The following is a 25897-nucleotide window of genomic DNA, read 5'->3' as shown; positions in this document are numbered from 1 at the left end:
AACTGCCCCCCTGCTGGCCTAGTTGCCCCATGCAGCCTGTTCAGTCTTTGGTTGTCCCTCACCAACCCCCCTGCCGGCCTGGTCACCCCAAGCAGCCTGCTGTTCGGTTGTTACTGTGAGGGCGTCATGACCAATTTGCATATTACCCCTTTTATTAGCATAGATGATTTATCACAAGGTCAGGAATTGTTCTTTTAAATTTTTTTTTACTGTTTCACTTCATTACTGCTGTGTATGTGCACCATGTGACATAGGTGCTTATATAGGTGGGTTCCAACTTATGGTGAAAATCATGTTACGTCATGTCATAGGAACAGATCTCTGAGGTAACCCGAGGACCTACTGTATACATTTGTCTGTAGAGCTAAAAAATGATACTTTATACTGTATGTGTACTAAAAGCTCAACTTTAAAAACTGCCCATGGCCTGAAATGCTGTTAATCATCTAAGAAATCCTTAGTGCTGTTGAAATTAATGTTTTGAAGTCCGGTTAAACCTCCTTCACAAAAATTTTCCGATTACTTAATGCAGAAGTTATAAACAGCTGCCCAGAATCCAGCATTAAGAGTTTGAGAAACAAAAAATAGAGGAACGCTGTAATTTCTAACAAGATTTTATATATAAATTTGGATTTCCAGCTTTGTTTGAAATACTATCAGGAATTCTGACATGACAATTGGCTAGAACCAGGGATGTAAGCTTATCTGAGTCCAATGGCTCACACTTGACTGTTTAATTTGCTTATTTATATCACTTTCCTCAATATTTGCCTAATCTTAACCCACCTTTCCTTTCTGATTACTATAGCTCTTTAATCTTTTCACTAACACATTAACTATACCTTTCTTTACAATACAGGTCTTTGCACATTTTTTAAAGCTACAACTAGCCCATAATTTGAGCTATCCTTCTATTTTTATAGTTTCACACAATGCCTTCCAGAGTTAGTGCTTAATGAAATGAACAATGATCGGTATCACTGAGCAGTTTATACCGAAATTCTATAAAGGAATACTACAAGCAAAAACAAAACTGGAGTCAGGGGGATAGGTTTGAAAACATCAAAAGCAAAACCAACATACATAAATGTGGTTTTCCCATGTTTATGATTTGAGTTCTCAATCAGATTCCATTTATTAGTCTACTATTAATTATAAATGAAGACTACAAAAATAGCATCTTTTCAAACAGTAAAATATGCCCATATAGTAATTAAAGAAAACAACCTTGCTAAATAACTTGACCACTTGTGCAATGGTTATCTCCAAGGTCATTTACCCACAGGTATGGTAGCAGGCCACTACTAAAAATTCTGAACACTATCTCCTCCCACACTTTCTCTAACATTAGAAGAAACTATAAAATTTAAATAGATGTTTAATGAAGTATATACCAAATCTGTTAACTTTATTTTAAAATTCAATATTGATAAAAACTGAATTTGAAAACAATGCATGTTTCTCATTATAAACTATGCATAATTAAGATATTCCTATCCTAATTTTAGAAGCAATTTTAAAAATGTCTTTGATATTTTAAAGGTTATTGGATGAACTCTATGGATACATTTAAATGTGTGAAGTCTTGCCCTAACTGGTTTGGCTCAGTGGTTAGAGTGTCGGCCTGAAGACTGAAGGGTCCCAGGTTCAATTCCGGTCAAAGGCATGTACCTTGATTGCGGGCACATCCCCAGTAGGGCGTGTGGAGGAGGCAGCTGATCGATGTTTCTCTCTCATTGATGTTTCTAGCTCTCTATCCCTCTCCCTTCCTCTCTGTAAAAAATCAATAAAATATATTTAAAAAAAAATAAATGTGTGAAGTCTCCAAAGATTACCATGGTCCAAGGGTCTTTTCTCAGCCCTGAGCCACATCCAAAACTATCATGTAATAATTAGATGCCTTAAATTTATAGTAAGATTAATATAAGCTGAAAGCGTGCTGTACTTGCTGGAAAGGTTAATATAAATCATATTATGTTATCAAACTTCATCATAATGTTAGCCATGTTGCATTAACAGAAATGATGGCATGTCTGGTCCCCCCGGAATTTTAAGTTCCACTCCACGCTGCCCATTTTAGACCACAGTGCTGAATGCCTGGCAGAGGTTGTTTAGGATATCCAGAAACCATGTCAAAGAGGAGGAGGCTGAGGGGAAAACAGGTGATTCAGCCTAAGAATAAAGGAAGGTGACAATTAAATGGCATTCTGAAACAGTCTTACTTTACGAACTGCTCTGGAAGGAAGAATTAGGAACAGAGATTTTTAGCTCAGCATTTCTAAAGCTGTCTTCCAAAGTAACTGACTTCTTTAAAGTATCTGAGCAGAGGGATGGCCATTAAAAGTTATTCAGAAGAAAATCCCAAGTGTTTATAGGTACTGCTTCAGAAAATCTTCAAAAACAATTTTCTACACATTATAGAAAAAATTTTTAATTTTCTTGTTGTGACCACCTAGGTGAACATGGGAAATTGTAACCATTTTAGTCATCAGTTGCCAAATCTATAAAAGGGGTTGAAGAACACGAGCTTTAAAGCCATAGCTTTGCCAATAACATCAATGATTAAGAAATTTGCTAAAAATGTTGTTAACAAAATATTAAATTACCAGTTTTATATGATGTGGCCAGCCTTGCAAAACTGGAAACAGTGAGTAGGCAACATATAAATTTGGCAAGAGCTGCCTTTTTGTGAAAAAGATGGACCAAGTACTTTCTTAACCTAATTCTAAAAAACTCTAGCAGATAACGTCGCCAATACTTAATGTAGGATAAAATGTTAACCAATTTAAAAGTAATCTAAAATATTATATCAGCATGTAAATTGTTCCACAGGAACAAAAATCAGATACTTACAGAAGCACATTAACTCCTTTAAGCCACTAGGCATCATTTAATAACAACTACCTACATTCCAAAGTATGTCAGTAGCCTGAAATAATCTTTAATTTGCCCAATTAACTCCCTCAAATCACATACTAGATTTATGCTTCAAAGTATATTTAAATCCCAACTATACACACATTTATAAATTTCCTTTAACATTTAAATATTTTTTAAAGGGGGAGAGGTTGAAGAAGGGTGTCCAGGCATTAATGAGTACAGTATTTATAGTCTTTAAGCGAAAGGAAGTAATTACAGACCCTTTGATGGGTCACCCAAACACATTTTATTTATGGTTTAGAAAGAGTTTGTAACTTGTCTACTGCCTGTTACAGGAATGGAAAGTCAAATGCACATTTTACACACTATACTAATTACTTTTGTACATCACATAAAACACCCAATACTGAAACCAAGACCAAGATCTACCATATAGTATCATTCCCTACTATCTATTAATACAAATAAACAATTTTTTCCATAGTATAGTACTTGGATTGTTTCTCTAACAAAAAGATTTGCTAAAAATGTGGTTAACAAAAATAATAAATTATCAAACTTATGAAATGCGCTTTAAGATAAGAGAAAGCTCTCCTTTTTGGATCCAATTTTGAATAAAAACCATATACTTTATCCCATTAGATCAGATCCTAATCAATTAATAAAGTGCAAAACTGTGTGTTTAAGACTATTGCTTTAAAGACTACTTTATCTAAAGAGTAGTCTTTGTGGGAAGATGCTAAATATGTAATCAGAGTGTACTTACACTTTTTAAACAAGCCCACACTTGGGAAGAAAAGAAGCCAGACTTAAAGAGATTAGAACAAAGGTATCAAAGTACTTCGGCCAAAATTAGTATAAATAGACTTTATTGAAGTCAGTGCCTCTGTACTGAGACAGAAGATTGTGTCTACATAAGCACAAGTTGTAACATTTCACAACTTCTAAAAAGGAATGTCAACAATTACAACGATCATGCATACCATGGTCGATAATCACATTTTAGAAGCATTTTCAACCATTTCTAAAGAAATGCTTATAACATTGTTATATATAGAACTACTTTCAATAAACTGCAAAACATTGATCGACTTTTCCAGTATGAGCTACAGTGTCAACACAAAAGGGAGGCATAAATGTTTAATTTATGAAATCAGAATGGAATATTTACTGTAAAGAAAAATTAAAAAGCTTTCAAATAAAGGCCATTATTGAACCAACATGAAGAGCACAACTTGAACTTTTCAGTTCATTCATCTTTTAAAGCTGTCCTCTGAATAACTTCAGTTCTAAGCATTGAATTCAGTACTGTGAATATTCCTTCGATTGAAGTTTGGCAATGATGCGGTCCAATTGTCTCTTTGCTTCACACTGTGGGAAATTGCTCATGTCATAATATTGAGGGGCAATTTTCACCAACCTGTCCAGAGGAGGGAAAAAAATTACCAAATTAACATTTAATTAAAGTTCTGGAGTGCTAATAAGATAGGCATTGCCCATGAATAAACTGATTGGTATAGGAAAAGGCAAATCTACAAATCCAAATCAATGTTAAAATTATAAATTGCCTAAATCCTTATAAACACTTCTTTTAGCAATGTGTAATTCTATCAAGCTCTAAGTTTTCTAATGTTGGACTTTCCATAAACTTAAAAATAAAATCAAGATAAATAAAAAAAACCCCACCCTTTCTTTACATTAAAGCTATTAACATAAAGGCATTCATTTATTCACTCTAGAACACTATTTTAACCAATCTCTCTGAGGTTATAGTAATACAGGTCCTATAAAGGAAACATCTTGGTATTCAAATGATTGGATCTTTTCATTTTCAGTTTTAATAACTATAAATATAAGTAGATACCCCAAAGAATAGTTGACTGAAATCTTTTTAATGTTTAGCCATATAATTTTTTCTCAACAAAGTATGTAAGATAAAATGGTAATGTCCTATACAATTTAAGTGTCAAAAGTCATAAATCACTGTATGAAAGAAGACTCACACAATATGTAGCAAAATGACATCAACTAAGTAAGTGCTTTCAGTCCTACCATTCTTGGCTGATGTTTGCCATCATAAATTATTGAATGGATTCCTGGAGGGGGAAAAAAAAGCCCCAAAACACCCACTCAAAAAGGGTGGGGGACAGGGAGGTGCTAATTTTGCTTAAAATAACACAGTTTGATTACATTTTGTAAAATCAAGTATGCTAAGATACAAATACAGGCATAATTTTTATGCTTGCTTATTTAGCTCCCAAAGCACCAACATATAAATAAATAGTTGAGAGCCAATTACAATGGGACAGATAAAATACAAAGACTGACTGACTTCTGGAACCAGGTAATTTGAATTAATCACAATAGCAGGAGAATGGCTCCAAAAACACTCTTGATGCTAGTCAACTATAGCTTTTTATATTTGGTTCTAAATCCTGCCCTTATGTGTACCAATAATCCCCCTGTCATTTCAGCAAAGCAAATTTTAAGAGATCAACCATACTATGAGGTCAATGCCACTAACTACACACTGAAGTATATAGAATACGAAGTTCCTTTAAGAGGGAAAGGAAAGCCCAGCTGGCTTGGTTCAATGGTTGAGCGTAGACCTATGAACCAGAAGGTCAAGGTTCGATTTCAGGTCAGGGCAAATGCCCGGGTTGTGGGCTTGATCCTCAGTGAGGAGTGCAGGAGGCAGCCAATTGATGATTCTCTCTCATCATTGATGTTCCTAACTCTCCCTCTCCTCTCCTTTCTGAAATATATATATATTTTAAAGAGAGAAAGGAAGAACGTCTCTCCTATAATAAAGCCAGATTCCATGTGAAGCAAAATGCTAATGAACAAAAGATGTTGCTTACCATTCTGGCTTGATATCTGTACACGTCCGAATATAATTCTTTGTTGTAAGAACAAACTCATTATAAAGCACCCATTCAGGCTTGTGGTCAAGAACAGTAGAGGGATGCAACTGAACCACCTGGTTATCTTTCACAGTTAAGTAATGCCCTGTTCGTTCTAAATGTGCCACCTGAAACGAAAACACAGTAAATTAATACAATGCTTCTGATGTGCTGGTTACAAAACTGAAGTGGTGTAAAGGCCTCACTTTTTGCTTTTTATTCCATGGCCAGCCTTATTTATCACTGCCTGATAAAAGCAGGGATGAGCTAAGTACTGCAGGTCAAATGCAAATGACTGCCTGTATTTTTAAGGCTTGTCAACCAAGAATGGTTAAAAAATCCACCAACATTTGGTACTGCGGAAAGATCATAAAGTTTAAATTTCAGTGTCCATAAGTAATGTTTTGTTGGACCACAGGCATGCCCATTTGTCCATAGTTGCTTTCGCACTAGAAGAGCAGGCACAGCTGAGTAGTTTCAACAGGGACCAATGGGCCAGAGAACCTGACACATATAGTATCCAGTCCTTTTCCCTGCAGTAGACTATTTGAGTGGGTTCTTTAGCACCAGGTGACAACTATGGAGTAGATTAGCAATTACTAGAAGATTTACATTTAAAATCCTATATAATAAAAACCCTAATATGCAAATCAACCCAACGGCAGAATGACCAGTTGCTATGATGTGCACTGACCACCAGGGGGGCAGACGCTCAACCCAGGAGCTGCCTCCTGGTGGTCAGTGTGCTCCTACAGGGGAGTGCCCCTCAGCCAGAAGTGGGCTCATGGCTGGCCTCTGTGGCATCCTCTGAGAAGGCATGGCCGGGCTGAGGAGCGCCCCCCCCCCCCCCGCAAGTGCACAAATGTAGTGCACCGGGCCCCTAGTAGAAAAATAAAGAGTAAAAATGGAGAAGCAAAAAGTACCTCAAAGACATTAAGACTGGAGAAAAAGGTAGAGCTGAGCCACCAAGGCTAGGAGCGAGATGCCAGTGGTCCTGGGTCCCTATGGATAGTTGCAAAGAAGCTGCTTCTACTGCCTGATGACCAGCTTTGTGATGGGCTATGCCATGGGCATGGCGGCTGGGGCACCTTTTCCTGTCTCAAAATTGGAATGCTGGGTTGGGAGTCAATGGGTGGGACTGGGAAACCATGATGCAGAGTAGTGGCACCTTTGGCACATTCATGGTTATGGAGATGGGCATCCAATGCCAATCAGGGAAATGGGTGCCTACATACACCCCAACCCATCAGTCCCAGGCCATATCTTACCTAATAATAGACAAACATGTAAATGGACCATACCTCCGCTAAGCCCACAGCCAATCAGAGTGAGTATGCAAATTAGAAGGCCAAAGATGGCAGCTGCCCAGCTGCTCCAGGCGCGGAGTGGCCAGGTGGGGTAGGGCATCTGCTATGAGAGGGAGGGCGGGGGGCGAAGGGATCTACAGGAGCGGAGTGCCGCAACGAAGACAAGACCGCAGACTCCAGAGTCTGCAGCAAAGACGAAGACGGCAGACTCCGGCCTGAGTCTGCAGCGAAGACAACCGGCCGGAGTCTGGAGCGAAGACGAAAATGGCAGACTCCGGCCTGAGTCTGCGGCAAAGATGAAGAAGGCAGACTCTGGCCGGCGTGAAGGCCTGGGTCCCGGATGCCGGAGGAAAACCAGTGCTGGAAGCCAAGGGAAGGAAGGCCTATTGCACGAATCTCTTCGTGCAATGGGCCTCTAGTACTATAATATAACAACTTTGAGTCATCAGAAAAACAAAGGGCGAAAAAGAGAAGATGCATGTGGGATTTACCTATATTTCTTCTGTCTATAATCAAACACATTGATTGATGATTTTCATCTAATATTTAACAAATGCTAAAGCAGATAACTACTATGCCCCTTCTAATTCTAGAACTCTAATAAGAGTGTGTATAAATAAAAATAACAAGGTTACTGTGATGCATACCCTTTTTCTAAGAAATTAATGCTTGAATATGGCTTTGTCCATATTCTTTTAATTATTAAAAGCAAATTTAAGAACATGTAAAAAAGATACTAGTATATACTAGTAGTATATATTATGCAGTTAAAAGTCTGGAGAATTTTAAAAATAAACTCTTCTATTCAACTAACTCTGATAAGCCTAAGATCTTAAAATAAGACTAGAGGCCCAGTGCACAAAACTTGTGCATGGGTAGGGTCCCTAGGTCTGGCTGGCAATCAGGGCCGATCTGTGGGGCAACTGGCGGGGCGCTTGGGGGACCCCCGCTGGCACCTGCCTTGGCTGGCCTGGGGCCTGCAGGCAGCTCCTGTGTTGAGCATCTGTGTCCTGGTGGTCAGTGCGCATCATAGCGACTGGTCGTTCCACCAGTCGATTTGCATATTAGGTTTTTATTATATAGGATGCTGGTATAAACATTCTTCCAGTTACTTTGAATTCAAATACAGACAAGGCACCAATATGCTTTTATTTGAACTCAGTGCATTTTAAGTCCATTTTATTTATTGAGCTCATATGGCCTTAAGATCAGCCACAACATCCTGCTAAACAGACACAGCAGGAGAGAACGAACAAATAAGAAGAAGACAGAAGAGATTAAAATCAATCCCATTCCAAGTAATAAACTGATTTGTGTTCACTTTTATCACCAGAAAATTTGAGTTTTTTAAAACATAATTTTAAATTCCTTAAAATAAATGTTCACTAAATTTGCCTGAAAAGTTTCACTTCAGTTCTTATAGTTTCCAATATAGTACACTTAAAACTAAGGGAAACATTTTAAAGTTATTTCATCTTTATTACTTAGCTCAAAAGACATTTTTGGCTTTTGTAACACCCAAATGTCTTATACCAATGATCTATACTGTTTGAGTATTTGAACTTTGGAGTGATCAGTTTCTACATAAAGAAGAAAGTGAACTATACTTCTGGACCAACCCAGACAGCTACTTCCTTTTGGTACCGTTAAAATGATATGCCTCCAATGGTGATCTAGATTCAGGAAATTTTAATACATTTATCAAAGTCATGGGTTGAAATTTATATTGAATAAATAGTTAATACCACCTGAAAACAGCCAACATATCCATTTGGTATAAAAAACACTCCATTAATAAAGAATTCTAAAAATGATTTCTACCTAACTGAATTGGTAATTTGCCATTTAGAGAATTTGTTATTCATTAGACACATAAAATATCTTAGTATATTAGTTCATTTGAGACTCTAGGCATAACATTTAAGATCAATATTCATAGGCTTTCTTAAACTGACTTGTGTTTAAGTAGATTCAAAGGGCTGTTATAGGAAACAAGCAATATGTAAATATTTATATTGTATTCCTGTATTTTCCACATACCTGCATAAAATAACCAGTAACCAAAGCTTTTCTTATATTAATATAATAATCCCTGCTTGTAAAGTCAGTACTTCGACGAGGCAAATTAAATCTGTCCATAATTCGAGATAGCTGCTGGCGAACATTGTCTGCTGACATCAGGGACCTGTAGTTAATGAAGTTGTCATAACACCACTGAACCGATTCATGATCTACAAAGTTGAAGAGAAAGGGGGTGGAAAAGAAGGGACATGAATCATCCAAACAGGTGTATCATCTAATTAAACAGGAAAGTTGTTATAAAGAGTAAGCTAAGTAACCCAGAAAGGGGATTTACCCAAATCATCTTTATAAATGAATCACAATGTTATCACTTTACTAAAAACCCTTAGTGAGGGTCAAAACCAGAAATAAACGGCTTTAGGTGATTAGATGACAAAACAATGTTTTTAATAAACCTTTTTTAAAGAATTGAGTTATTGTTTCCCATTCATGGTCTAAGAGGGGGTAAGTAGAAGGAATTTGGTAAAATTCCATGTCTTTCTTTTTAAAAAAATACGTTTTTACTGATTTTTAGAGAGAGGAAGGGAGAATCATCAATTGGTTGTACTTCTTAATCCTTCACTATCTTGTGCCTTCACTACAATGTGCCTCTTAAGTGTTGGACAGAGTTTAAAATGCAAGTGATCAAGTTTATAAGGATGTCAGGAACCCCCACTCACATGTTTAATAAGCAAGGCTTATATATTTAAGCACATCTAAGTAATTTCCCTACAGGTATTTATTATCAAAGGAATTTCCCCATTGATGAATCCTTGACAAGCTTCCCACTAACCTAGTGTTGCTCATCTAAGAGTTAAACTGTAGCATAATGAAAATACACAAAATATACAGTAACATCTTTATGTACTAAAGACAATCACAAGGAGGCCCTTTGAAAATAAACCTAAGAGGGTCATTGCAAAATGGAGGGAATGGGGACCTAAAAATTGGAACCATGCTGCTCCTTCTCCAGCTACTGTGATATTCATTAATCTTTGACATACTCTTTTCTCCTTGGTTTCAGGATTCTACCAATTATAATCTTCATTTTCTTAATAGCTTTTCAGAGGAACAACAGATATGTTAATAAATGTTTACATACTATAAAATGCGGCCACATCCATAAACAGAATAGGTGGGTAGGTGGGGTAGTAAAATGGATCTTTAAATTGAAGTGTTTTAAAATGTCCATTAATTAACTCATCTAGAATGAGAAATGAAAGGTACCAATCTGAACTTACTGACATTTAAAACAAAGCACTGAATACGTCCAGATTAAACAGAGAGAAAGTCCTCTTTAGAGGTATTTTTCTTACGTTGATGCTTTGTAACAAGCTCAAAGGCAATGACAATGTCAAAACTAAAACAATAAAAATGGCAACTTTTGAAAAGTGTTGATTACACTTTGGAGTATAGCTTTTCTGAGGTTCTAAAGTTTTAGAATACACAAAGAGTAACAAACATACTATCAGACATTATCTAAACTTGTGAGAAATAATCTGATAAATGGAAGGGATAAAATAAAAGAAACATTTATTAAAACAATCTAGTTATATATTTCTGGCCAATACGGTAAACTACACTTAAGATATAAAGCAAACGATTTCAGAATAAAATCATACAAACACACATAGAAACTAAGGAGTTGCAAAATAACTCAAATCTAGTAGTTTTTCAAGTGTTATATAAACAAATAGTATTAAAATGAATTTTAGGTTTACTATGTATGTAATCATTCATTGCATCTAATAAAATAGATCCCTTTGACTAATCAGAAATGTATGTTTTTCAAATATACTTTTTGTTTCAATTAACACAATATAGCATTGTTTAGAAATAAATCATTAGTGAAAACATTCAAATTCAATAGCTATGAAATGTCCAAATATACCTAGAAGTTTGATATTTGCACTTGTGAGTGCATACTGCAATTCTAACTCATGACACTCCTCTAACTGCTGGTCCTATTTAGGAGTAGGAAAAAGCTTTTGTAGGTATCTACTATTCAATATTTTCACAGGAATCTCCCAAGTATAAATACAGCATAAAGAACTAGCATTATTTAGTAATGTTGTCAGTTTTAAATCTTAAATTCCTAATTTCATTTAGTGCAGTTAATGACAAAATAGAATCTCTTCATTTTAAAAGAATTAAAATATCCTGTGAGAATAATAGCCTAAAGAAACCATCTGCTCTTTTAGAAATCTTAATTTCCATTTAAAACAGTATCTTACTACTATCAAAGGATTTTAAAAACCACAATGAAGTGAGTCTGCTCCTTCTCAAAGCCCTCCCTTTACAGCAGGTGTCAGTCTGTGAGTAGGTGATGTGTCTGATGGTCACACTGTATCAACCAGTATGATACAGCTTGGCACACAACAGGAGGAGAGATTTCTTGAACTGACCTATTCTATAAGGGATAGTCTTTAAAATTATGCATTTCGAATACTTCAGGCACAAGAGGGATAAAATAAATGCTCTGAAGTAAACTATGTACTGACCATCTCCTGGATTCTCATTTACCTCCCTTACCTGCCCCTAATTTGTCAGACCCGGGCAGAGAAGGGTTCCACACTTTTTCTCACCTGACACCATCAATTCTATCGAGCTCATACCAGGGTTCACAGGTAAAACACAGATGTGCAGAACCTTGGCTGCTACGCTCTTTGTTCCACATACTGGCCCTCCAGCACTTTTTGGACCCTGAGATGAGTAAATTCACCATCACTCCTACAGAGAGGTGCCAAAGTTAACAGACTACTTTAGAAGTATAAATAGAATTCTCATGAGATAATAGAAATGAGTTACAAATAAAACAAGAGGTGCAAAATGTGAACACCAATGTTATAAATTAAAAATCTAACATTAGCAGAAACCACAAACTCAGCATGACTGAGAACCCCATATTTTTGGTAATGGTGATGATGATGTAGGGCTGTCTTTGACTGCCTGTCATCCAACAGGTTAGCCTACATATATGTAGAAATCAAACACTTTCAGAAACAGTCACCATTATTTCTGTATTTTTTTTTTTTTTAGGTTTTCCTCTCATCTTATTTTAAAAATGGTGCGTAACAACAACAGCATCTAGCAATAACTTCATTATTACTACGTTTCCTCAATTTCAAGTAACTATAACATGCTTCTCATGTCATTAAATATTGCCTGAAAACATGACTTAAAGCTAGAATATCATGTGGCTGTAGCATAAATCACTATATCATCTTTCTACTGGTGAGCATTTAGGTAGTTTCCATTTTTAAAATATCTTAAATAATTATGAGGTTAAAATTCTTTAATCCTATCAGGATACTAAAAGATAATTTCTGGGTCAAAGAGTGAATTTCTTAAAGTTCTTGATAACACAAGATCTACTGCTTTTCACAAAGATGACAATTTATATTCCACCTTCTGTTGTATGACTGTTCCACTAAACCCACTTGTACACAGCTGTTTTTTTTAAATGCCTTTGTGAATTATACATACAGGTAGGAAAATGGTACATAATAATAATAATGCATCTTGAAAAGTTGAACTTTGCTTTCTGTAACTGTCCCCCCACCCCGATAAAAGCAAAACTTTAAAAAAGATAATCAATTTCTATCTTAAAATGCTAGTCAGGAGTTTTTCTAACAGGTACCTCTGGCTTTCCAATGTAAAGTTGTCTCAAATATATGAAAGTGAGATGAAGACATATATGATGTACATGACATTTGGACAAAAAGTGCCTTTAATCTGTTTTTCACTTACTTTGTTTAAAAGCGTGGTATACATTAAGCAGTGTCAGATGATCTCCATCTATGTGGGCAAATCTCATCTTGGCCTCATCCGCAGCTTTCTTGGCCTCCGTGGGGCGAACAAAACACTGTGGGACTAAACAAGGTTGGTATGGGCCCAACACAAACGCCCATATCGATGAGTCACGCATTCACAGATAGAGGAACAAGGCCTAGCTAGGTCAGTTCACAGAGCATAGGGCAGGGCAGGATGGCCTCCAACTGCATCTTGGACTGTACTACCTTGATTTGGTACATCAACACCTAACCACATCTGTAAGACAAGAGGGTTGCAAAGCTACAGAGTACCTGATTATTTTAACTAGATCTAAAAGTAGGCATCAAAACAGCTATTCTGAAGGCCATCAAGATACTAGAAAGCTCAACTTATTTCAAAAAACCAGTGCTGATAGCTCTACCAATAACCAGAATTATGGTGTCAATAGCCTTTTAGCTTAGATGTAATTTTTCAAAAGGCCATCCAATGAATCTACTGAATGGCTATGAAAGTTATGAAGCTACACTTGCAGGGCTAAAAACAACTTTCAAACCAGTCTGCTGCCACATTTCTACTTTAATTTTTCCCCTAGTGCTGTGGCTATTACCAACTGGTGGGTATCACTATTAGCACCGGTGAGCAGAAGCATATGTAACATAAAAAATATCATGAAATCTTGGGTTTTGATGATAGCAGTAGTGGTGGAAGGTTAAACCGCCTCTGAATTAAAAAAATTCATAAAGGCTTGGATGGATATTCAGCCTAGTTTTCCAGCATTTTAATAAAAAGATTAGTAATAAAGTCCCAAGCTAAAAAAAAGTTATTTAAATAAAAACCTCAATATAAAAGCAAAATCCAGTATTTAAAAGTTGACAATTAGTCTGAAACAGTCATTATTTCAAGGGTCATCAAAATGTGTAACTACAGTGTTTAGAGCCTCAATATTAATTCACATGAAACTTGAAGTTGTTACAAAGCGTGCACTACATTTTTTGAAATACAACTTTCCTTAATTCTCTTTATCAATTCCATAGTCATAAAAGCAATATGAAAATAAAATTACTTAACAGCTTGGGACTTTGTCAACACATTTTTAAAGCTTTTAAAACCTTGTCAATTCAAATAATTATCAGTTCAGATAGAAGTTAATGGGAATAACCGACAATGAAATCATATACAGTATCAAATTACTTGTTTCCATACAGTTTCCCCTTTAAAAAGATGCCAAAGAAGCCAAAGAGAGACAAAGACACATGATCACAGTAAATAGTAAGTCTTGCTTAATGTAACTGAAGCAAGGTAATTCATTAAAGTACATAAACCTCGCATAATTGTGAGTTAACGTGAACTAGCTACCAGTTAGTGGGAATAAGAAGCACTCCATGACTGGATTTGCATTATAAACTTCAGAAACTATTTAAATGGAAAACAAAGCATTCCAAGCTCAGCAATCTTTTTGCTCCATGACATCTTCCTTGCCTTTCAACATTTCCCACCCCCAAATGCCATTCTTAATAACTGCTGCACATAAATATTCACTCCCTTAATGTGCTGAAGATGACGACCAAAAACCCTGTTTTGTAGAATTCCGATTACAAATAAGACATGTAGTTGGAAGATTTCAACTGCATCACAATGACCACCTTTTAAAGGAACTAATATTAACTCAAACAATGGTAACTGTATGCCTGATAAGAGAACTAGGAAAAATAAAAACTAGATAGGAACAATAAATATACAATAAATACACAAATAATCTGTTAACTCTTGTCCTGTTCTTGACCTAAAAACTAAAATCTTGGGATAAGCAGTGGGAGAATCTACCAAATAACATATAATAAGAAAGGCAGACAACAACCTACCACCACCTCCGCAAGTGAGACTACAATTTAATTAAAATGATTCAATACACTGCCCTGCCCATCTGCTCTGAGTCTGATCAGTCATAACTCTGCAAAAAACATTTTAGCTAGTTCTTAAAACAAATTTCACACCATTAAAATATACCATAGATCTAAAGTAGGCCAAAATTTTTATATTTAGAAAAAATTTCAATTTGTTCTTTAATTCCATAAGATTTTGAATTATTTGAGGCATTAAGTTGTAATTAAGACCAATAAACCACTCCATGTCTGGAAGTCAGTTCTTTCCAGTACTAAAACTAGTAGAATAAAAACCTAGATTTAACCAAAACAATCAGTGTTCCTTTGTATGTAAACAATATTTCTTCTTTTTGGAAAATGTAACTTCCTAGTTATTACTCAATTGTGGATTAAGTTTTACTGCTACTGAAACAGCACTATTTATTCTGCTTAATGATCCAATTTTCAAAATTAACAATTTTATCTCATGTATATTTCTTTTATCAAGTGTCTGTCTTCCATGGTAAAAGAATTACCAGGTTAGATCGTAAGGCTAAAATTATACATTACTATTTCTATTTATCTGATACTAAGCTTGAAATTCATCTTTGACTGTCACAGAAATACATATGTACACAAGTATAAAAAATTTACTTTAAAAGAGTTTGGGTTTGTCTCAGGCTGACTTAATAGTGCGAAGTACAGAACAAAGTTCTTCTTGTATTGTCAGTAATAAAGCGCAAAACTGACCGACTTACCAAAGAACTCAGTTACAATTGTGCTCAGACTTAGTTTTTTTCTTATTTCAATTTTTATTTGCACTAAAGGGAGCCAATGTTTTTACTATATTTTGTGTACAATGACTTACTTTACTTTTCTAAATACTATATGTAATTATAAAGCTATTTACAAGATATTTAGGAAACAAAATGAGTTCCTTAAAACCATCTATAAAATGCACTATAATACTAAATATTAAAAAACAAAACCAAAAGTAAAGTCCACCCAAACTTTGAAGAGCTGGGTTTTTTTTAGTTCCTTTCCCTCTATTACCTGACAACATAGCAGTAATAGATAGGACCTCATTAGAACAGTTGTAGTCACAACTTGCAATAACCATTTTAGCGAGCTGTGGATCTAGAGGAAACTCTGCCATCATGGATCCCAATTCAGTCAGATCTCCATCATCATTTAAAGCAGCCAGATAATTCAAAAGTTCTAGGGCTCTCATCAGAGTTTCAGGAGCTAGGGGGTAAAGATAATCTATTAGTCAAGCTGCCTTTAGCAAGCAAAAGTGTGACCAAGTAAAAGGCATTATAAGCGGTCTTATTTTTCATTCTATAGTTGACCAAACTAAAAGCTCAAATTGTCATCAAATTCAATTACCGAGATCTAGCAAACAATGAATCATATAGAATCACAAAACTTTTCTGTATAGTAGCTAAAATAGTCATCTTCATAAGTAACTGTTCATTCAACATGTGTTCATCAAATTATTTTTTTATAAAAAATAAATTATAAAATTTCTCACATTTTCATGCCTAGTCAATAACTCCCAGAATAATTTAGTTATTCTGAAGGGGAAAAAATTAATTCATATAATTGTCACTCTTTTAGTTTTAATGCTAACGCACAGGATTTATTTTAATGCTTACTGGAAGAAAAGGTAAAATATTTTTAATATATGTACTAAATAGAATATAGAGAAAGACAGCCAATTTTGGTCATAAGACTTGATGAAATATACTGAGAATTCATACCTGGTGGATCCATAAAATCAAAATGCACCAAATCATCAATACCAAGTTTCTTCAACTGTAACACAACTGATCCTAAATTAGAACGCAAAATCTCAGGATAGGTATTATCCTAGCAAAAAACAAAAATGTTTGTTCTGTTAAATATTCCTTAATCATCTTGCTCCAGAAAACAAAACATATCTGTTCTCTTCCTCCTTAGCTCTTTACTCCCACACCACTGACTCAGATGAGAGAAATACCTGTGGAACAGACTTGAGAGCACTCACTTTCTGTAAACTATCTTCATAGTACTCTAAGTATTACTGCTGCTGTCCACCTCAACTTCAAACTGTAACAAGAGCTGCACTGCTAGATTACACCATAATCTAACTCAGGAAAAAAAACTAAGGAGCTTATGGTGCCAAAAGGGAAGATGAAATAAATGAGGCAATTTTCTTCTGGTAACAAGTTCAGCTTAACCTTCCAAACACACAGGAAGGATACAATAAATCTCTTACCTGCATTTCTGTTTTATAAGCTTTCTCTGTGTAAAGCCTGAAGCACTTCCCAGGTCTGGTACGTCCAGCACGACCAGCCCTTTGTTGGGCTGAAGCTTTACTAATAGCTGTCACCAAAAGGGATTCAACTCTGATCCGAGGATTGTACACCTATTCGAACATAAATAAACAGGAGAATGATTCTTCAATTAAACTCAAAACTGTGATCTACAGAAGTACCCAAAGCCAGAGAAACCAAGATGGCGGCATAAGGTAAACACCTAATTGTTGCCTACCACAATTTTAAAACTCCAACTGGAAAACAGAGCGGACATCGTCCAGAACCACCGGAAAGCTGACTGAATGGATGTTCTACAACTAGAATAAAAGAGCTTCAGGAGCTGTGGAGGTGTGGAGGTGAGCGCGGAGAGGGCGGCACCAAATGTGCAGCTAGCTTCCGTTCGGGAGGAAAACAAAACCTCCCTATTGCACTGAGACCGGCCTGTCTGGCAACAGGCGAAACTCAACAGGGAGAAGCTGGACTCACGGCCATCAGGTTGGAAAGTGAGAGTGACTTTTTTTGCAGAGGTGCGCCCAGCAATCATTGTTTACTGCGCTGGAGCGCGGGATGCAGGGACTTGGAAACGCAGAAAGGCAGAGAAGGCTGACGGCAGCCATCACCATTTGCCAAGCCCTAGCCTAGTGACGCCCTGAGACCCCGCCCCGCACATTCTACAAACGCGCCCAGGCTCCACACAGCGGCTTTTGCATATAAATGGCCTGCTCTGTGGAAGCTTAGCCAAATAAACTGCAGTTCCAGTCAGACTGCTCCAAAACCGCTCAAGCAAAGAGGAGAAAACTGTAGTTCTTGCTGTAGCTCCTGCTGGGTGGCCTCAGACAGTACCTGACCTGCACCCCATTGGAGATCCAGAAACTAGCATATCTAGTGGTCGGTGTGAGACGACACCAGATTTCAACCACTCTCATAAGGGACACATTCAAGAGGCAGACTCAGTGAGCACCAAAGCCCTACTGGAACAAGTCCTGCCCCATAAATGTGTCTCCAGCACAGCAATTCTTCCATTATAGACACAGCGAGTCCTCACAGCCAATTGGCCTGGAGGTCAATTCCTCCCAGTGACACCAACAACAATCAAGACTTAACTACAACAAGGCTGTACACACAGCCCACAAAGGGGTAAACCAAGAGTGTCCACCTCAGGTAACTGGGAGGCTGACCCGTTGAACCAACAGGACACCTAGTACACAAAGCTACCCTACCAACTCAGGGAAGCAGCGAAAATGAGGAGGCAAGGAAACAGATCACAAATGAAAGAAATGGAGAACAAACGAATGGACATAGAGTTCAAAACCACGGTTATAAGGTTTTTCAAGAATTTCATGGAAAAGGCCGATAAATTTAATGAGACCCTCGAGGATATGAAAAAGGTCCAACTAGAAATTAAACATACACTGACTGAAATAAAAAATATTATACAGAGACCCAACAGCAGACTAGAGGAACACAAGAATCAAGTCAAAGATTTGGAATACAAAGAGGCAAAGGACACTCCTCCAGAGAAGCAAGAACATAAGAGAATTCAGAAAGTTGAAGATAGTGTAAGAAGCCTCTGGGACAACTTCAAGCGTACCAACATCCGAATTTTTGGGGTGCCAGAAGAAGAGAGAGAGCAAGATGCTGAAAACCTATTTGAAGAAATAATGACAGAAAACTTCCCCCACCTGATGAGAAATAGACTTACAAATCCAGGAAGCACACAGAACCCCAAACAAAAGGAATCCAAAGAGGACCACACCAAGACACATCATAATTAACCCTTTGCACTCGCTTGCTTTTTTCTCGATTCCTTTATTCTACTCGGGATTTAATTTTTTAAATACCCCAGATTTTACAAAGCGCGGCAGTAGAATAAAAAACTGGAGTTTCTTTTAATACAAACTTATTTATTTGGATTTTTTTATATTTCAAATTATTGATACATTCAAAGAGTATAAAAAGAGCTGCTACCGATGCTAACTGTGTTGAGTCACACTCGACATCCGAGTGCAAAAGGTTAAAATGCCAAGGGCAAAAGACAAAGAGAGAATCTTACAAGCAGCAAGAGAAAAACAGTTAGTTACCTACAAGGGAGCACCCATACGATTATCAGCTGATTTCTCAACAGAAACTATGCAGGCCAGACGGGAGTGGCAAAAAATATTCAAAGTGATGAATAGCAAGAACCTACAACCAAGACTACTCTACCCAGCAAAGTTATCATTCAGAATTGAAGGGCAGATAAAGAGCTTCACAGATAAGAAAAAGCTAAAGGAGTTCATCACCACCAAACCAGTATTATATGAAATGCTGAAAGGTATTCTTTAAAAAGAGGAAAAAGAAGAAAAAAAAGTAAAGATTAAAAAAAAATTATGAACAACAAATACATATCTATCAACAAGTGAATCTAAAAGTTAAGTGAATTAAAAATCTGAGGAACAGAATAAACTGGTGAACATAATAGAATCAGAGGCATAGAATGGGAATGGATTGATAATTCTCAGGGGAAAGGGGTGTCTCTGTGGGGGGTATGGGAAGAGACTGGACAAAAATCATACACCTATGGATAAGGACATTGGGGGGGGGGGGAGATAAGGGCAAAGGGGGGATGGGAACCGGGTGGAGGGGAGATATGGGGGGGGGGGGGAGAAGAAACAATTGTAATAATCTGAACAATAAAGATTTATTAAATAAATTAAAAAAAAGAATCGTGAAAAAACAAAAACAAAACACAAACAAACAAGTACCCAAAGCCCACAGCTAATCCCAAAATAAACATAGTATTGATGACCACCATAAATCATGCTCCTGCAGAAAGAGAATCTGTCATCCTTTACCTTAACTTTTTTTCAGCCATTTCTGACTCCATCATTCTGAAAGACTCTAACATGGAAAAGCTCTTATCTAACACACAGATCACCTTTACTCTTTCTAATTTAAAAACCTCATTTCTACCAGTTATACCTTGCCCTTATATAGTGAATAGTGCTGAAGACTTTTGCCTTAAAAAGAATCTGTCAATTCCAACACCTGATGTTCAAAGTGGGCATCAAGAAAAATATTTTAAACTTGGTCCAAGTCAGTTACATGCTTTCAGTTTAAAGGGAAAGTTTTCCAACAAAAATATGAATACTATGTAAAATGAATTCTCTCAAACATACCCATAAAATGTAATCAAATGTGTTTGAATAATAAAACATACGGTATTTACTGAGTAGTCACTTCATTTTGCAAAAGTACTTGGTATTTAGTACTATTACTAGGTTTGTCATCACATAGAAATTTTAATTCAGTGATAAGTAACTAATCTGCAAGTATGATAATCCTGTACTGTTAGTACCCCCATATTCCTTAAATAAACATACAAATCAAAACACTTACCATTATTATATAGAAACAAAGAAAATAAAACCGTAAAGAGAAATAAAACCTTTTAAAAATTCTAAAAGTAAACATTAAAATGGACTTAATTTTTGAGAGCCAGGTAGAATACAAAGGGTTCTTAACGCAGTTTTCTAAAAATGATTAAAAAAAAAAAAAAGTCTAAAAGGTAAATTTCAGACAGTAAATGAGTAGTAGTAATACTGTTAAGCTTATACTAATTTATAAAGTATATGACTATCGTACTAAAACATGTACCTTTTGTTTCGCAAATCCAGGATCAATCACAAACACCACACCATCTATTGTCAAAGATGTCTCTGCAATGTTAGTTGACACAACTACCTGTTTAGAAATAAGCAGTATATAAATTTTATTACAAGTAAAATTCAAACGACAGTAACATTAGCCATTAACTTTCACTAAGATCAAATTTCAATTCAGTAAATAAACTTGAAATAAGGTTTGATGTTCAATGGCCAATGTTATAAAAAGACTAATATTTAACAATTCAAAATTTCATTTACCACATCATAGTAACTTTCTTTTTCCACAAAAGCTAGTACATTTTGAATATTCAAAAAGAAACATACCATAAAAAGAAAATCACTAATAAAGCAGTATCAGTTTACCATGTAGACTATCTCCCTGATAGAACACTCTTTGGTTAATAACCTACTCCACACCAGTACGTCTTGCAATATTTACAATGGAAATTTTTCTATCACCAAACCTCTACTCAACATTTTAAGCAAAATAGCACATGTAAGGAAAATCTCAAATTATAATACAAGAAGAACAAGCAGATCGGGAGAATAAAAAATAGACGTTTGGGTAAATATACAATATCAGAGATAACATGTAATATATCACTGCATTCAAAGCAATTATTAAGAACCAGTTGAACTTTTTAATTAAAGCATCTACATACAAATATAGTTTGCGTTTTTTGTGTTTTGTCCTATTTTAGATGTATTTGGGAAACTGGTTAGAAACTTGAGAAGATAAACCAGATAGTCTGCTCTTATAGCTTTTAGTTTGTAAAGGAAGATTAGACATGGGTAGTGCTTGACCAGTGTGTTTTAGCTATCTTGAGCTGAAAACTGGCATCCCTCCCACCTCCTTTCAGACAGCTTCCAAACTCATCATAAAAAATATATGATTTGATGAGTAAATCTTCCTGTATGAACTACCCTTCTATAAAAATTTTCCACTTTCCCTTAAACATGGGCTTCAAGTGTTCTTCAAAATAAGAATGATGCATCAATTGCCAAGGAAGTTCTCCCTCTCTCTCTGTATCATCCAGGAAGGGTATGAAGTGCTCTTAACCTCAAAGATGAATATGACTCATGCCAAGAGATAAAATATTTTCCAGCAAAAAATTCTGTAGCTTTAGCTGAATGAAGCACCATCAATGGATGACGAGATGACATTGTGACCCTTAGCTTTGATTCTGAACTAAAAGCTAAGGTTTTACAACCAGCTGCTGAAGAATCTCTTTTCAGTGAAAAATATTCCTCAATATTCTTAGGATTTACGAGAACACAAAAAGCAAGTTGGGACTAGCTTTAAATAACTAATTCTACTCCATGGGCTTAAGTTGTAGATTCTACAAAATGTATCATGCATTGAACTGGCACCTAAATTAACAGAGCAAAGAAGGGCACACCGTAAAATAAGATTAATCTGTGTGGACCCATACTTCTCAAAGTAACTCAAAATAGAATGAACTACATGAAAAGACAACAGTAAATCTTGCTGTATAACAATTTTGTGCAATAATAGCTAGTTTACATACTTCTGTTAATATAAAATCAAGCTAAAAACTTTACAGAGAATTAGTACTTTTTAGTCAACAAATCAACTTGAAAACTGTTACACTAAAAGCATCTCCCAAAGTTCAGGATGCACATAAAGTAACAAAAAGAAAAATATCTTAGCATGTTCTAGAGACACTATGAAATTGGAAGGTTCAACATAATGAAACTAGGATCAGACTATTTTTTAGTTGCTCACTACTCTTGCTGATCTATGAAAAACTCAATAAACTGCTTTACTCCCATCAACTTTTTAAAAATTATTTTTATTGATTTCAGAGAGGAGGGAGATAGAAACATCAATGATGAGAGAGAATTATTGATAGGCTGCCTCCTGCACATCCTACACTGGGATCGAGCCCACAACTTAGGCATATGCCCTGACTAGAAATCGAACTATGACCTCCTGGTTCATAGGTTGATGCTCATCCATTGAGCCACGCCAGCTGGGCCCCCTTATCAATTTTTTGTTAATTCATATTCCACTAGGCTGGTGTTACATATCCATTCAGTAAATTCTTTCAATTAAAAAGTGTTTTTGGTTTATTTAACTTTTATAGAGCCATGTTAAAGAATTAGCCATGATACAGTTAAATATCTTCATTATTTTGTAATTTGTTAATAATCATTGAAAATATTAGCATAAAAATTGAAAAAAATATAGCAAAAAGAGTTGTGGATCTCTTAGTTCTGAACACAAATAAGAAAAGCAGTAGATACCATATTTGACAAGTACATCATAAATGAGTAATATTTCGAGGCAGACTTATTTCTACACATATAAAGCTCAAGAAATTTGTAGATAATACCATGAGGACCTAGTCTGTTCTTGATGTTAGTAACTACATACACCAAGCTTAATCCTTGACAATCATCTGTCAAGGTGATGAAAGTAATGATACCTACTTTAAAAAGTGAAACTTTAAAACCAGAGATTAATTACCTTACTGAAATATACATGCAGCTATCTTATAACTTAATCAATGACCAGGCTCTTAAAAAGGCAGCCAATACCTTCCTTCTAGTGGTTTTCAATCCTTTTCAAACAACACAATCTTATTTTCAAAGAATCTATTAGTCACCGTGTGTTAAAATACAAAAGCATGGCTTTACTGTTTCAAACTAGAAAACTCAGATCCCTTTCCCATCCCCAACAAAACACCCAGAAACAGGGTTGGAAAACCCTTGCTCCCTTTCAGTGCCAGGTACATATCTACGCCAGTAAGATCCACAGTTCTGGCACTTGAGAAATCCACATATTTATACAGTGTAGTTTATGCTACTGTTAGTAGAGATCTGTGCAATCAACAGTTCATACCTGTGGACATGATATTTGGTTAGACCTTAAAGAAAATTCTAAGCAGAAGCCATGGCACTGAAGAAAAAGTGCTTAGTTTTGGCCATGTGACTTAACAGAAAGATAGCACTTGGTCATAACTCACCCTAGCCAACCTCCATTTGCTAAGGTGAAAAGCAGTTAGTGCTCTTTCTCTCAGGTCAAGAGATATACAAAAATTCCACCTAACTATATTTTTTCTATTTACTTTTGAACTATAGACTATTTTGTAGTGTGTAAACCAGTTCACAATCACCCATAACTTAGTTCTTTGTAATTCAATATAGTTTGACCTCTTAAAAAATTCTCATAATATACAGAAAATGTTTATACAGAGCACTTCTATGCTACCTTTCTTCCAATTGCTCCATTCTGTTTTTTTGGAGGCGGAGGTTCAAAAATGCGTTGCTGCTGCTGAGGTGGGAGTGTAGAGTACAATGGAATGATTTTAATGTCACCAACTTCAGGGCCCAAATCATCAACCTCACGTTTTATTCTCTTGCAGGCTTCATCAATTTCCTACAAAATAAAGTTTGAGTCTGAAAACAAAACAAATACACCCTAAAACAATTTAAGTATTTATCACAATCCCATTTCTATATGGCATATTTCAATTTAGTAATCAAACTAATTTAGCAAATTTCATTGGGATTTCTAAAATAATTTAAAAACTTTGATTTCTGTAGCCAAACAAACATACAACTGCCTTATTGGCACTCCACATCCATTTTCTCAAAGTTGGATGTCCTAATTAATTCTCAACAAATTGTACTAAAATTGAATTTCTCACTCAGGAATATTTAACTGCAGTCATAACCTTTTCAATTTTCACAACCTAAAAGAAATTGATGTGCTAGATTTTTAAAGAAGCCAATTAGGCTGTAATGTCCTGTTATCACTAATGCAATTATATGGAAGACTTGTTTCATTGTTCCTAATGAGAACATACACCTTTTACAGTATCAACATATTTAAGAACTAGGCTAACCTAAATATCTTTAGAGCACCTTCAAACATGTCCCCACCACAGAAAACTATTTCAATACATTTGCATTCAAATCCATGTTTAAAGATAGGACACACAATGAATACTGAGAGTGTGAAAGTCACAGAAAAGTAAGGTAGGTAGAGGCTCTAGCAGTTGGCAAAGGAAGTTAAAAATCAGGAGGGAGATGTGTTTTAAATTTCACTGAAGCATTAATTCAGTTAAACTCAGAAGTATGTTGAACAAATGATTTGGCAACCTGTCCAGTGAAGGGCCCAATCATAAGCTATCTTTATAAAAAATTATCTTTTATTCAAAAGGCAATATTTTTACAAAAGAAAAAAGTTATCAGATAAACTTATTCCATATTTTCATTATTTCAAACTAGAGTTTTCCTTGAAATGATTTTAAGTCAAAGTGCAACTTTTGGTGTTAAAGCATGCAAAATTCTTGGATACTTAAAAAAAATTTGTTGGGATCATTTCAAGCGTACTAGTTTTCTTAAACAACAGGTATAGACACAGAAAACTATCAAGGATTCAATGTTAACAGTTCCCTTTGAGACCTAAAGTTTCTAAATAAAATCAAAGAATGTTATTCTCTGAAAGATAAATAATGTAACAAATCAAACAATTTTTTAAAAAAAAGTATCGTTTTCAAATGCTGTAGAGAGATTAGAATGCCCCCTGCTGGTATGCAAACACAAAATTAGGTATCTTCCAAATCAAAAAGTTTGAATATAAATGCAAAACTAGATTCTCTACAATACAAAAGGGAAAATGGCTGCAAATATCCTGAATAGTCACAATTTTATTAATTTAATCATATATTTGGACAGAAAATAAATTGTTAGAAGTCACCAAACACCAGATTTCACATACAATATTAGAAAGCTAAGTGTGCCAAATTGTAAATTTGCAGATTCCAGAATTTTAACAAGATAATTCCAGCTTTACTTGAGGGGACTAGACTATCCAATCTGCTAAGCATATGTGGAGCTAAAATGAAATCACTACTTTATGGGATATAAAGACATCTCTAAACACCACTGATGTTTTTAAATAAACACGTTTCTAAACTGCAACAACATTTTCTCCTAAAGTTTACACAACTTTGATAAAGTTGACACACTGTTCAGAAGACCACAAAACTCAGTCATCAACATAAAGCAACCATCTGCTCAGTCATGAGCGATACTGAAATTTCAGACATAAATATCGGATTTGAGAAGACTTTCACTTCTAAAAGGATCATATATAAATTAATTTGGACACCACTAATATAAAAAATCTGAACT

General features: G+C 35.6%; 1 protein-coding gene across 1 annotated transcript in view; it reads right to left on the bottom strand.

The window, feature by feature from the left end:
* Nucleotides 1–2960: 2960 nt before the first annotated feature.
* DHX15 (DEAH-box helicase 15) overlaps nt 2961–25897 on the bottom strand; it is a 58118-nt gene continuing 35181 nt past the window's right edge. Inside the window, exons 6-14 of the mRNA XM_008140193.3 lie at nt 23967–24134; nt 20721–20807; nt 17045–17194; nt 16548–16656; nt 15841–16032; nt 12902–13024; nt 9131–9321; nt 5742–5911; nt 2961–4300 (exon numbers count right to left, since the gene is read on the bottom strand). Coding sequence (XP_008138415.1) covers nt 4183–4300; nt 5742–5911; nt 9131–9321; nt 12902–13024; nt 15841–16032; nt 16548–16656; nt 17045–17194; nt 20721–20807; nt 23967–24134 — 1308 coding nt within the window. The 3' untranslated portion in view covers nt 2961–4182. The remainder of the gene's footprint in view (nt 4301–5741; nt 5912–9130; nt 9322–12901; nt 13025–15840; nt 16033–16547; nt 16657–17044; nt 17195–20720; nt 20808–23966; nt 24135–25897) is intronic.

The sequence above is a fragment of the Eptesicus fuscus genome, chromosome 2 (assembly GCF_027574615.1).
Source record: "Eptesicus fuscus isolate TK198812 chromosome 2, DD_ASM_mEF_20220401, whole genome shotgun sequence".
NCBI lineage: Eukaryota > Metazoa > Chordata > Mammalia > Chiroptera > Vespertilionidae > Eptesicus > Eptesicus fuscus.
Note: the sequence above shows the minus strand (reverse complement) of the source record. Positions and strands in the feature narration are given on the sequence as shown.